At 47.4% G+C, this 14,830-nt stretch overlaps 1 protein-coding gene across 1 annotated transcript in view; it reads left to right on the top strand.

The window, feature by feature from the left end:
- Positions 1–14,830, top strand: part of TERB2 (telomere repeat binding bouquet formation protein 2) — a 38,631-nt gene that overhangs the window by 8,015 nt on the left and 15,786 nt on the right. The window contains exons 2-3 of the mRNA XM_075575924.1: positions 12,983–13,064; positions 13,162–13,301. Of these exons, the coding sequence (XP_075432039.1) occupies positions 12,983–13,064; positions 13,162–13,301 (222 nt within the window). The remainder of the gene's footprint in view (positions 1–12,982; positions 13,065–13,161; positions 13,302–14,830) is intronic.

The raw sequence follows: 14,830 nt of genomic DNA, 5'->3' as shown, positions 1-14,830 counted from the left end.
CCCTACCCCGCTACACCATGCCACCAATGTCCCTCCCCCTATCCCGCTACCTCACACAGTGTAGCTCCCGCGAACCGCACAGCACGCCTCACATCTCCTGCACATCACACACATCTCCCTCCGCAACCGGACCGCGAGGCCCCCTACCCCGCTACACCATGCCACCAATGTCCCTCCCCCTATCCCGCTACCTCACACAGTGTAGCTCCCGCGGACCGCACAGCACGCCTCACATCTCCTGCACCTCACACATCTCCCTACCGCAACCGGACCGCGAGGCCCCCTACCCCGCTACACCATGCCACCAATGTCCCTCCCCCTATCCCGCTACCTCACACAGTGTAGCTCCCGCGGACCGCACAGCACGCCTCACATCTCCTGCACCTCACACATCTCCCTCCGCAACCGGACCGCGAGGCCCCCTACCCCGCTACACCATGCCACCAATGTCCCTCCCCTATCCCGCTACCTCACACAGTGTAGCTCCCGCGAACCGCACAGCACGCCTCACATCTCCTGCACCTCACACATCTCCCTACCGCAACCGGACCGCGAGGCCCCCTACCCCGCTACACCATGCCACCAATGTCCCTCCCCCTATCCCGCTACCTCACACAGTGTAGCTCCCGCGGACCGCACAGCACGCCTCACATCTCCTGCACCTCACACATCTCCCTCCGCAACCAGACCGCGAGGCCCCCTACCCCGCTACACCATGCCACCAATGTCCCTCCCCTATCCCGCTACCTCACACAGTGTAGCTCCCGCGAACCGCACAGCACGCCTCATCTCCTGCACCTCACACAGCTCCCTACCGCAACCAGACCGCGAGGCCCCCTACCCCGCTACACCATGCCACCAATGTCCCTCCCCCTATCCCGCTACCTCACACAGTGTAGCTCCCGCGGACCGCACAGCACGCCTCACATCTCCTGCACCTCACACATCTCCCTACCGCAACCGGACCGCGAGGCCCCCTACCCCGCTACACCATGCCACCAATGTCCCTCCCCCTATCCCGCTACCTCACACAGTGTAGCTCCCGCGGACCGCACAGCACGCCTCACATCTCCTGCACCTCACACATCTCCCTCCGCAACCGGACCGCGAGGCCCCCTACCCCGCTACACCATGCCACCAATGTCCCTCCCCCTATCCCGCTACCTCACACAGTGTAGCTCCCGCGGACCGCACAGCACGCCTCACATCTCCTGCACCTCACACATCTCCCTACCGCAACCGGACCGCGAGGCCCCCTACCCCGCTACACCATGCCACCAATGTCCCTCCCCCTATCCCGCTACCTCACACAGTGTAGCTCCCGCGAACCGCACAGCACGCCTCACATCTCCTGCACCTCACACATCTCCCTACCGCAACCGGACCGCGAGGCCCCCTACCCCGCTACACCATGCCACCAATGTCCCTCCCCCTATCCCGCTACCTCACACAGTGTAGCTCCCGCGGACCGCACAGCACGCCTCACATCTCCTGCACCTCACACATCTCCCTCCGCAACCGGACCGCGAGGCCCCCTACCCCGCTACACCATGCCACCAATGTCCCTCCCCCTATCCCGCTACCTCACACAGTGTAGCTCCCGCGAACCGCACAGCACGCCTCATCTCCTGCACCTCACACAGCTCCCTACCGCAACCAGACCGCGAGGCCCCCTACCCCGCTACACCATGCCACCAATGTCCCTCCCCCTATCCCGCTACCTCACACAGTGTAGCTCCCGCGGACCGCACAGCACGCCTCACATCTCCTGCACCTCACACATCTCCCTACCGCAACCGGACCGCGAGGCCGCGGCCTACACTCACACACCATGGCAACGATGTCCCTCCCCCTATCCCGCTACCTCACACAGTGTAGCTCCCGCGAACCGCACAGCACGCCACATCTCCTGCACCTCACACAGCTCCCTACCGCAACCGGACCGCGAGGCCGCGGCCTACACTCACACACCATGGCAACGATGTCCCTCCCCCTATCCCGCTACCTCACACAGTGTAGCTCCCGCGGACCGCACAGCACGCCTCATCTCCTGCACCTCACACAGCTCCCTACCGCAACCGGACCGCGAGGCCGCGGCCTACACTCACACACCATGCCACCAATGTTCCTCCCCCTATCCCGCTACCTCACACAGTGTATGACAACACCTACCACTGGAAATCAGATGTTCGTTGAAATAAAATATGTTTTCCTAACTATTTTACTGTCTGTATAATGTACACAACACTCACCCACACAAAACCCCCTCATACACACACGCAAACATCCTGTCATTCTATGCCACACACTACACTCAAAAACATGCCATTTTTAACATGTGTATGACCAACAACACGCACTCACACACGTCACACACACAACATGCCTCATACACACACACACGCCATCACACACCAGCAACACACACACATGCTCTCACACACACCACACACCATGCCACCGATGTCACTCCCGCTATCCCGCTACCTCACACACTCTACCTCCTGCGGAACAACCAGCACGCCTGACATCTCCTGCACCTCACACATCTCCCTCCGCAACCGGACCGCGACGCCGCGGACTACAGTCAAACAGCATGCCACCAATGTCACTCCCGCTACCTCACACACTGTATGACAACACCTACCACTGAAACTCAGCTGTTCCTTACAATAAAATATGTTTTCCTAACAATTTCACTGTCTGTATAATTTATTCTAAAACACTTCTCACACCACCACTCACACACAACACTCACCCACACAAAACCCCCTCATACACACACACACACACACGCAAACATCCTGTCATTCTATGCCACACATAACAACAAATCACACCTCACCTTCACCCTCATAATACACACACTACACTCAAAAACATGCAATTTACAACATGTCTATGACCAACAACACGCACTCACACACGTCACACACACAACATGCGTCATACACACACACGCCATCACACACGCCACATACACACATGCTCTCACACACACCACACACCATCACACACAACACACACACAAATACACAAACACATGCACACACACACGCACTCAGCAACGCCACACGCCCTCAACCACGCAACACACGTACTCACACACACACACACCAACCTCCTCTGCTGATACAACACACAAAACAACACTTCAACATAACCTTAACTACCACACACAACACAACCACCACTAAACAAACACACACACCCAACCCACTGTTCCAATTACCTACCCTTCACCATACACACTACACTGAATACAATGCACATTTACACGTCTCACCACCCACTCCCATTGCACATCAACATCCCACCACACACAAACATATACAACAACACAACACCTCCGCTACTAACACACCTAGCACAATAAATCACCTCTTCCTTTCAATAACATATTTTACACAAAACATTACTATTTACACATCTGTCTAATTTATTGCACACAAACACTCAACTAACCAACACTGACACACACACTCACACACCACACACTCACTATCACATCACACACTCACTCATCCACACACACACCCCACACAATCAACAATCACACACAATAATTACATACACACACTATTCTGCCACACACACAGCCAACATTAACACAAAACAAAAACACACAACATTTCAACACCTACACAAACGCACACCAAACACAAATAAATACCCCTCACCTCACACAGTGTAGCTCCCGCGAACCGCACAGCACGCCTCACATCTCCTGCACCTCACACATCTCCCTACCGCAACCGGACCGCGAGGCCCCCTACCCCGCTACACCATGCCACCAATGTCCCTCCCCCTATCCCGCTACCTCACATGAGTGAAGATATACTTCACAAAGCACAGAGACACAACCCATCACTCAATGTTACCTTTTCACCTGACATTTTCAACGAGGTACTCATATTGTTAGAAGATACATGTCTCTCTATCAATAACAAAACACTACTTCAATTAGGTCTAGAAGCTCCCCAACGTCATCATCACGATGTACTCAATACAGACCTTATGCGAGAGAAACAATACAATATTTCCATACTACAAGAATATGTTGTGTGACAGAAACCAGGGGATGGTAATAAATTCCATATATAGGGCTCCCAGGATACTGAACAGTTTCTATCCTGTTTGGCCTGGGAGTGCAGCCTTATAATACATACACTCCATCCCACAGTTTGGCAAGCGCTGGAACTGAGGGATGAGAGATCCAGACCAGAGTTTGTCTGGCTGCCTGATTTCTGTCACCTGTCATGCTAATTAGAAATCAGGTATGTAAGACTGATTTCCTGGTTGCTCTTGTCTCTTCTCCAGAGCCTGGAAGGCTGCTGAACACAGTGGGGAGAAGCCTCTTCCCCACACAGGTTCAATCGTTCTGTTCATTTGGCTAAGTCTGCAAAAGTACCTTGTTTTGTTGTTGGAAAGTGGAAAAGCCACTTCCACCCTGAGTTAGGGAAACCTAAGTTAAGTTATCGCTCAGGTGAGCAGCTTTTGTTTTGCTTGTGTTTCTGTTGTATGCACTGTGGCAGTCTCAGTGCCTGGGACTGAATAAACCAGGCATAGCCTGTTTAAAGGAACAGTACGTGACGCCTCCTCATTTAACCTACCCTAAAAGACCGTGTTCTAACCGTCCCGGACAAGCGGCGGAGCCCCGGAGTAAGCTGTTTGTCACATATGGTGGAGAATGCGGGCAGAACACTAAAAGGTCTGCGGGTTAAAGAACTTTAAAGAAAAAAAAAAAAAAAGGTTTTTTTGCTCTCTCCAAACAAGATGGAAGACGTGGTGAGTGCGCTGGTACGCAATGTCGCTGTCCAGAAAGACGCGAATGAAGCTCAGCAACAGGCGAGTGAAACCCAGCGACAGCTGTTAATAGCCCAGCAAGAGACTAATACAAACCAGCAAGAGACAAACCGCTTGCTGAGAGAGGAGCAACAGCGGTTCGCTCAGGGCTTACAGCAGGAACTCGAGATCCTGAGGGAGACTATCAGTAACCTTCCACTGGCAGCGGCAGCCCCAGTTCCGAAAATGACCAGGGCAAGCCACTACCTTCAGAAGATGGGACCCTCGGATGATGTGGAAGCCTATCTTCTCACGTTTGAACGCACGGCACAGAGAGAGGGATGGCCAGAAGCTGAGTGGGCTGGTCTAATCGCACCCTTCCTAAGCGGCGAACCCCAGAAGGCTTACTTTGATCTAGAGCCAGCCGAAGCTAACGTCTATGCAAAATTGAAGTTCGAGATCCTCGCCCGCCTCGGCGTAACCACGGCTGTTTGCGCCCAAAGGTTTCACGCATGGTCCTTCACGATGGATAAAGCCACCCGAAGCCAGATGTATGACCTCATCCACCTCGCCCGGAAGTGGCTACAACCCGAGATCAACTCAGCAAGCCACATCGTGGAACGGTTGGTCATGGACCAGTTCTTGAGGAAACTTCCCTCTGCCTTACGCCGTTGGGTCAGTCGGAGTGACCCTCACAATGTGGATGAGCTTGTGGCCCTCGTAGAAAGGTACAATGCAGCAGAAGAGCACCCGCAACCCACAGTCGTGGAGCAACCCCACTACCCGAGGTTCCAGGACTCTTCCAGAGACGGTAAAAGGGTACCGGGGTTAAGGGGAGCTGAGGAGCGGCGACCACCTTCACGCAGCACCAGCAACAGTGGTTCGCACACTAAGGGCAATAGCCAACATGGGGAGCCGGGAAAAGGCTCTAAGTGGGACACAGACTATGTACCTAAATGTGTAAATTGTCATGAGAGGGGCCACACAGCAAAAATCTGCCCACTAAATGATGAGCCCATGCAATGCAACAGCGTGGAACCTTATTCGCTGTTGTCCCAATGTATGCGCCCTAGCCCAGAGGACCCCTTGAATAACCATCTGTGGGCATTTGTAAAGGTTAATGGTAAGAGGGTTCGGGCACTTCTGGACTCTGGGAGCATGGTCACACTAGTGTCCGAATACCTCTTGCCCATTAAGAAGAAACAGGGAAACAGTTCACAAAGAGTGGCAATTTGTTGTATACATGGGGATAATCATGAATATTCCACTGTTGATGTTTTTTTTGAAACAGAGTTTGGTTCTTTAGATTTCAAGGTGGGTATTGTACCCAAACTGGCACATGATGTGTTAATAGGGACCGACTTTCCCCATTTTCTAAAAATGTGGTCCCCCGCTCGGAATAGCGCTCAGAGTTCAATAGCGGACCATAACGAAGTATTAGAAGAAACAAATCCTTTCCCTTTATCAGAAATAGAGGTTGACGAGGGCCCAAATAAGAAGGGGAAAGAGGATGAGTGCTGTAAAATTCCCTTCCCCATCACTACTTTGGTAGGGAATACCCCAAATCAAGATGTTGATCAGACACTTACCACCCCAGAACCGGATAAGACCCTCGCTGACCTAGAGGTCAGTCCTGGGAGTTTTAAGAAGGCCCAGTGGGAGGACCCCACGTTAGCGGTAGCAAGGGGAAATATACAGGACCTGAATAGTACTCCTAGCCAACCAGATAGGTCACTTGCTTACCCCTACTTCGAGGTAGAGAACGACCTAGTATATCGGGTTGATAAAAGGAAATCAGTTACAACTAAACAATTGTTGGTACCACGGACATTCCGTAACGTAGTATTACACCTCGCACATAGTCATCCATTGGGGGGACACCTAGGGGTGGAAAAGACAAAGGAAAAGGTTCTCCGAAGCTTCTATTGGCCTGGGGTTCTGGCAGAAATTACGAATTATTGTTCCTCATGCCCAGCATGTCAGATCACCGCCCCGTTCAAGGCGTACCGCAGCCCATTGGTACCCCTTCCCATAATAGAGGTACCATTTGACCGGATTGCTATGGATCTAGTAGGACCCCTAATAAAGTCTGCTAGGGGACATCAGCATATATTGGTAATATTAGATTATGCTACCCGATATCCGGAGGCAGTTCCCCTACGTAGCACCTCTGCCAAAAACATAGCAAAAGAGTTGGTACTTCTGTTTTCCCGGGTTGGAATTCCTAAAGAGATTCTATCTGACCAGGGAACACCATTTATGTCCCAAGTAACAAAAGAGCTATGTAAACTCCTAAAAATCAAGCATCTCAGAACCTCAGTCTATCATCCACAAACAGATGGTTTAGTGGAAAGGTTCAATAAAACCTTAAAGAGCATGTTACGCCGGGCGGTCGATAAAGATGGGAAAAACTGGGATTGTTTGTTACCATACCTGTTATTTGCCATTAGGGAAGTTCCCCAATCATCCACAGGCTTCTCCCCGTTTGAACTATTGTATGGCCGACACCCAAGGGGCTTACTGGATATAGCCAAAGAGACTTGGGAACACGAGGTTACCCCTTACAGAAGTGTAATAGAGCATGTTGCCCAGATGCAGGACCGCATTGCTGCAGTCCTACCCATAGTGAGGGAACACATGGAGAAAGCTCAAGAAGCACAGAGGAATACGTATAATAAGGGTGCTAGGGTCAGAATTTTTTTTCCAGGTGATAGGGTACTAGTTCTGGTTCCCACCGTGGAAAGTAAATTCCTTGCTAAATGGCATGGGCCATATGAGGTCTTGGAAAGAGTGGGAGAAGTAAATTATAAGGTAAGACAGCCAGGTAGGAGGAAACCTGAGCAAATTTACCATATAAACCTACTCAAGCCCTGGAAAGATAGAGAAGTCTTGTCAACCCTAGTAACCCCAGGTCCGTCAGAGAGTCAAGAAACTGACCCAGAGGTTAGCATAGCTGAAACCCTGTCCGTTCATCAGAAACAAGAGGTTCAGAATTTAGTGAGAAGAAACAAAGAAATCTTCTCTACACAGCCAGGTAGAACTAGCGTAATTGAACATGACCTAGTCTCTGAACCGGGGGTCCGAGTTAACCTTAAACCGTACCGAATCCCAGAGGCCAAAAGAGAGGCTATAAGTTTAGAGGTTAAAAAAATGCTAAAACTAGGCGTAATTGAGGAATCCCAAAGTGGGTGGAACAGCCCTATAGTCTTAGTCCCAAAGCCAGATGGTACAACAAGGTTTTGTAATGACTACCGGAAACTAAACGCGGTGTCAAAATTTGATACTTATCCTATGCCCAGGGTAGATGAACTTGTAGAGAGACTGGGCAAAGCCCGATATCTCACAACCCTAGACCTAACAAAAGGGTACTGGCAGGTTCCCCTCACAGAAAGGGCAAAAGAAAAGACAGCCTTCTCAACCCCAGATGGCCTCTTTCAGTATAGGGTGCTGCCTTTTGGCTTACATGGAGCTCCCGCCACATTCCAAAGAATGATGGATAAAATTTTAAAACCACATGCTCGGTATGCTGCTGCCTACCTGGATGATGTGGTAATCCATAGTGAAGATTGGCAATCCCACCTTCCAAAGGTCCAAGCTGTGCTCGACGCAGTTCGGTCTGCTGGACTAACTGCTAACCCTGCTAAATGCACCATTGGTCTGGAGGAGGCCAAGTATCTGGGGTATTCTATTGGCAGAGGTTTACTCAAACCCCAAACACTCAAAGTGGAGGCGATACAAGGTTGGCCAAGGCCAGTTACAAAAAAACAAGTAAGGACCTTTTTGGGGTTAATTGGGTACTATAGAAGGTTTATTCCCAATTTTGCAACTAAGGCAACCCCACTAACCGACCTCACAAAAGCAAGAGGACCGCTTATGGTAAAGTGGTCCCCCGAAACCGAACAGGCCTTTAGAAGCCTGAAAGAAGCTCTCTGTGCACAACCAGTGTTGGTCACACCTGACTTCTCCAAAGAGTTCGTAGTCCAAACCGACGCATCTGAGGTAGGGCTGGGGGCGGTACTCTCCCAGGAGTCTCAAGGTGAGGAACACCCCATCCTTTATTTAAGTAGGAAACTAAATCCCCAGGAGAAGAATTACTCCATAGTAGAGAAAGAGTGTCTCGCAATAAAGTGGGCTGTAGAGACGCTCAAATACTACCTGTTGGGGAGAAAATTCCGGTTGGTCACAGATCATGCACCCCTTACCTGGATGTGTCAAAACAGGGAGAAGAATGCTAGAGTGACCAGGTGGTTCCTAAGCCTACAACCCTTTAAATTTTCTGTGGAACACAGGTCAGGGCACAAACATGGCAATGCTGACGGGTTGTCAAGGATGCACTCCCTAATATCCATGGTCGCTCATCCCTTGAGGTCTGAGCTGGGGGGGAGGATATGTGACAGAAACCAGGGGATGGTAATAAATTCCATATATAGGGCTCCCAGGATACTGAACAGTTTCTATCCTGTTTGGCCTGGGAGTGCAGCCTTATAATACATACACTCCATCCCACAGTTTGGCAAGCGCTGGAACTGAGGGATGAGAGATCCAGACCAGAGTTTGTCTGGCTGCCTGATTTCTGTCACCTGTCATGCTAATTAGAAATCAGGTATGTAAGACTGATTTCCTGGTTGCTCTTGTCTCTTCTCCAGAGCCTGGAAGGCTGCTGAACACAGTGGGGAGAAGCCTCTTCCCCACACAGGTTCAATCGTTCTGTTCATTTGGCTAAGTCTGCAAAAGTACCTTGTTTTGTTGTTGGAAAGTGGAAAAGCCACTTCCACCCTGAGTTAGGGAAACCTAAGTTAAGTTATCGCTCAGGTGAGCAGCTTTTGTTTTGCTTGTGTTTCTGTTGTATGCACTGTGGCAGTCTCAGTGCCTGGGACTGAATAAACCAGGCATAGCCTGTTTAAAGGAACAGTACGTGACGCCTCCTCATTTAACCTACCCTAAAAGACCGTGTTCTAACCGTCCCGGACAAGCGGCGGAGCCCCGGAGTAAGCTGTTTGTCACAGTTGCCACAAGAAAACCAATGTTAATTCCACAACAACTTAACACCTATGACAACATCATGCAGCACATAAACAACGAACAAGGTGCAATCCTGTTTCTTGATGCTCCAGGTGGAACAGGCAAAACATTTCTCATAAATTTACTCCTTGCAGAAATAAGAATGCACAATCATGTTGCACTTGCACTTGCATCATCTGGCATTGCAGCCACTCTTATGGATGGAGGAAGAACTGTGCACTCAGCTCTTAAATTACCACTAAACATTGCTCATGAAGAAAACCCAACATGTAATATTACCAAGACATCTGGCCAAGCCCGTGTTCTTCAAATTTGCAAACTTATTGTTTGGGATGAGTGTACCATGGCGCATAAAAAAGCACTTCAAGCCCTTAATAGAACCTTGCAAGACTTGCGTAACAATAAACAAATAATGGGTGGTGCTGTCATTCTTTTAGCTGGTGATTTCAGACAAACACTTCCAGTCATACCACGATCCACACCAGCAGACGAACTTCATGCATGCCTTAAATCCTCTATTTTATGGCGACATGTCAAACATTTTCCATTAACAACCAATATGCGAGTCCAACTTCTCGGCCACTCAAATGAACAACTTTTTGCACACACACTTCTTCAAATAGGTGAAGGCACTTTACCTACTGACTTAACATCAGGTGAAATTGCTTTTCCCACACATTTTTGTCACATGATGACATCACTTGAAGATCTCATACATCACGTCTATCCAAATCTCTTACACAATTACACAAACCACCAGTGGCTCTGGGAAAGAGCCATCCTTGCTGCCAAAAATACTTCTGTCAATGACATCAATCATCAAATTCAAGACATTATTCCAAACACAATTACTCAATACAACTCAATCGATCCAGTTGTGGATTGCGATGAAGCCGTTAACTATCCACCTGAATTCCTACACTCCCTCGAACCATCAGGGATGCCACCACATCATCTTCGCCTCAAAGTTGGAGCACCCATCATGCTACTTCGCAACCTACACACACCTAACCTTTGTAATGGAACCAGACTGTGCATAAAAACATTGATGCCCAACCTAATTGAAGCTACTATCTTAACTGGCAACGCCAAAGGCCAAGATGTCTTCATCCCCCGCATTCCACTCATTCCTACAGACATGCCTTTTACTTTCAAACGGCTACAGTTCCCCATCAAACTAGCTTTTGCTATCACCATTAACAAAGCACAAGGACAATCTATAAAGTGCACTGGTATCAACTTAGAATCACCATGTTTCTCCCACGGACAGTTATATGTTTCGTGCTCTAGAGTTGGATCCCCCCAACAATTGTACATCTTTGCTCCAACTGGAACTACCAAAAATGTCGTTTACAAACAAGCATTACAATGAACATTGACTTTCCTCAATTTCCATGAACTCTACATATTGCCATAAGAAATTACAAAAAAATGAAAGACACTCAATACACTACTGTCATCTTTTATTACTACATTATTTTACAACACACACTTTAACATTACATCAAATACACTCCTCTCAACAATGGACATTCACATCTTTCAAGAAGCATTTCCAACAATAACATTTTCAAAAATAACTACCGTAACAACTAACATACACTTCAAACATTTGCCCTCATATACATGTGCTTTCTACTACTGTTGATTTACAAACACAATTCTAACTAATATTACATAACATTGGCATCACATTACAACTTTCACATACAACATTTACACATACTTATTCACACTTCACATCCCGGGCAACGCCGGGTTTCTCAGCTAGTATGTTAATAAAACGTTATTATTTTCCTTTTAGAGTACCTTTGGGGCTTAGGTCACTACAGTGACTCCATAGTGAGTGTACTACTCAGAGATTTTTGAAGTCTCCGTCTCCTATAAACTCTATACAGTACAGGCATACCCCGCATTAACGTACGCAATGGGACCGGAGCATGTATGTAAAGCGAAAATGTTCTTAAAGTGAAGCACTACCTTTTTGCCACTTATTGATGCATGTACTGTACGGCAATCGTCATACACGTGCAAAACTGATGTAAATAACGCATGTGTAACAGGCGCTATAGTCTCCCCGCTTGCGCACAGCTTCGGTACAGGTAGGGAGCCAGTATTGCTGTTCAGAACGTGCTGACAGGCGCATTCGTGAGCTGCCGTTGCCTATTGGGCGATATGTACTTACTCGCGAGTGTACTTAAAGTGAGTGTCCTTAAACTGGGGTATGCCTGTACTGAATGAGTGCAGTATACGGGAATCTTGTTATGGCCTCTAGGGGACACATATATGTTGCCAATGTTTGATACTTCCCTATGCACCTCAGTTAAACCCTTTCTCCATCCATATTTGAGTTGAGTGGTTGAACACCTTGTTTACGTATACAAAATGCACACACATGCCGATGTTTCGAAACCTCTGGCATATATGTGCATTTTGGACCCAAAACGCCTCTTTTATGTAATAATCTCTTGTGCTGTGCCGGTACATTAGATCTCTAGGGATACACACACCATTGTCACAGATATATATGTATGTATATGTGCGGTAAGATGTGTGTTCACGGATTACTATTGTTACTATGTTACTGGTATGTGCCCTTTAGTTGATATATTGTATGAGACGACCCCTCTTGATGTGGTTACATTTTATATATGTAGTATTGCTTTGTCTCTGTTTTACATTCTAGCGATGCCATTAGTTTGTGTATGTTTAGTTGCTGAATAACGGTTGCTAGCGTACGTGGCCTCTGTGATTCATGGGCTTCTGGATCTTGAACTTCACTTTCGGGATAGACACTGTATACATTTTTCCACGTTTTCTCTGATTCTACGCCGCCCCAATGAGGGTCCCTGCGTGGATCAAAACGTTGCTTATGCACTTGAATATTTAGTACAAAATGTCAATTGACCAATGACTATGCACTGCTGGACTTCCTTCACACCAATGAATTTATACACAGACACAGAAATGTACACACACACTTGTGTGTATATGTATTACATGATGTCTGGTACAAATAAATATGCATGTATATACAGTACACACGTTTCCTTGTGTATGAGCTCCTGCCAAAAGTCTGCTCTGATTACCTGAATCCCGTGGGGTAGATTAGTATCAGTAGGATAAGCACACAGCGCTGATACCTCACGTATTAAACTCATTGCTCCTATTACAGAGGCTGAAGGAGGAGTCATTACAAATCATTATTACGCAGAGTATCTCTTCAGCAGCGATGCGTCTCACCACGACACACAGAGGTACGATGGATATGTCCGCAGGGGTCGCTTTGATGCTAAATAAAATGTAGAAATATATATTTTGACATTTCTTAGGCTCGCTGTTATCTTCTTGCAGGATATACCACAGCTTGGCGTATGTGGAAGACAAGGCCACCGTTTTCCACTCCAGTTTTCTCCAGGCGAATTCCAGATCTGAGATCCGGAGCCTGGTTTCTCTGGGGCACTTCATTCTCCCCCCGATCTGTTTGCACGAAGGTCTGAAACCTTGGATTGTTTCCTTGCCATTAAATATTATATATATATATATATTTGTGTGTTTGTGCCTACACGTACCTTCTGTATCTGATGCACACATTAAAACAGCATCATACCACTCTGTATATCTCCAGTACATCCTCACATAGTGTCCTAATGGGGCTGTAAGTAGACCACCTTAATTAGAAAACTTTTAAAACCTCACAGGTCTCTTCTTTGCGTGTACTGATCTTCCCAGACCTCACAGGCCTCTTCTTCATTTGTACATAGCTTTCCCAAACCTCACAAGTCTGTTCTTCATGTGTACTGATCTTCCTAGACCTCACATGTCTCTTCTTCATATGTACAGAGCTTCCCAAACCTCACAGGTCTCTTCTTCATATGTACAGAGTTTCCCAAACCTCACTGGTCTCTTCTTTATGTGTACATAGTTAGGTCTCTTCTTCACGTGTACAGAGCTTCCCAAACATCACAGTTCTCGTCTTCACATGTGCAGAGCTTAACAAACCTCACAGGTCTCTTCTTCATATGTACAGAGCTTCCCAAACCTCACTGGTCTCTTCTTTATGTGTACATAGTTAGGTCTCTTCTTCACGTGTACAGAGCTTCCCAAACATCACAGTTCTCTTCTTCACATGTGCAGAGCTTAACAAACCTCACAGGTCTCTTCTTTGCATGAACTGATCATCCCAATCCTCTACAGGTTTTTTCTTTACACTTAATCTGTTTCTCTTGTGCTCTGAGGTTTGGAAAGTTCTGTACATTATAATCTCCGTTATTAAAAACTCAAATGTTGATCTATTAAAAATGCTGACAATGGTACCAGTCAATGGTTCAGCTTAGAAACGATGGGTAGATTTAGAAAGGGAGCTATGCTCTCCTTTGACATTACATAATCTGATCTGGTCCCCGAAAAGGATGCTTAAATCCATTCAAGAGCCGCTTTCCTCAATGACCAATTAGTTATCAATTTGGGAGGCCTCCAAATTTAGATGTTCCCTGACTACCAATGACCCCAATACTTGATAACCTCAACTTTGCTCCAGGGCGGAATTATTTATTTATAAAATATTTTACCAGGAAGTAATACATTGAGAGTTACCTCTCGTTTTCAAGTATGTCCTGGGCACAGAGTTAAGACAAATAATACATGAAATCGCGCGGATTTTAAAATATGGAAACAAAATGAGTATTGTAGACTCAAGGATCTGGAGGGTAGAATAGGTATCTCAACCTTTGAACAAATTAAGACATTCCCAACTCTGAATTTTTTAGGCACCTTCAGATCCGGGCTTTTTATAATAAAATTAATCCCTGCCCTCCATTGAAGAATTTTGAAAAACTCTGTATATTAGAAACAGATACGAGTGGACATATCTCTCTATTGTACAGGGAAGTGATCCGTTCTGGAACGGAGTATGAAAGGAAAATCCCATATGGGAAGCAGACCTAGGGAAAGAACTATAATCAGAAGAGTGGGAGGAGATTTTTCTGGCAGCTTCAAAAAGTTAAATCTGCACGACCTTAAA

This window comes from Ascaphus truei, chromosome 18, assembly GCF_040206685.1.
Source record: "Ascaphus truei isolate aAscTru1 chromosome 18, aAscTru1.hap1, whole genome shotgun sequence".
NCBI classification, from domain to species: domain Eukaryota; kingdom Metazoa; phylum Chordata; class Amphibia; order Anura; family Ascaphidae; genus Ascaphus; species Ascaphus truei.
Note: the sequence above shows the minus strand (reverse complement) of the source record. Positions and strands in the feature narration are given on the sequence as shown.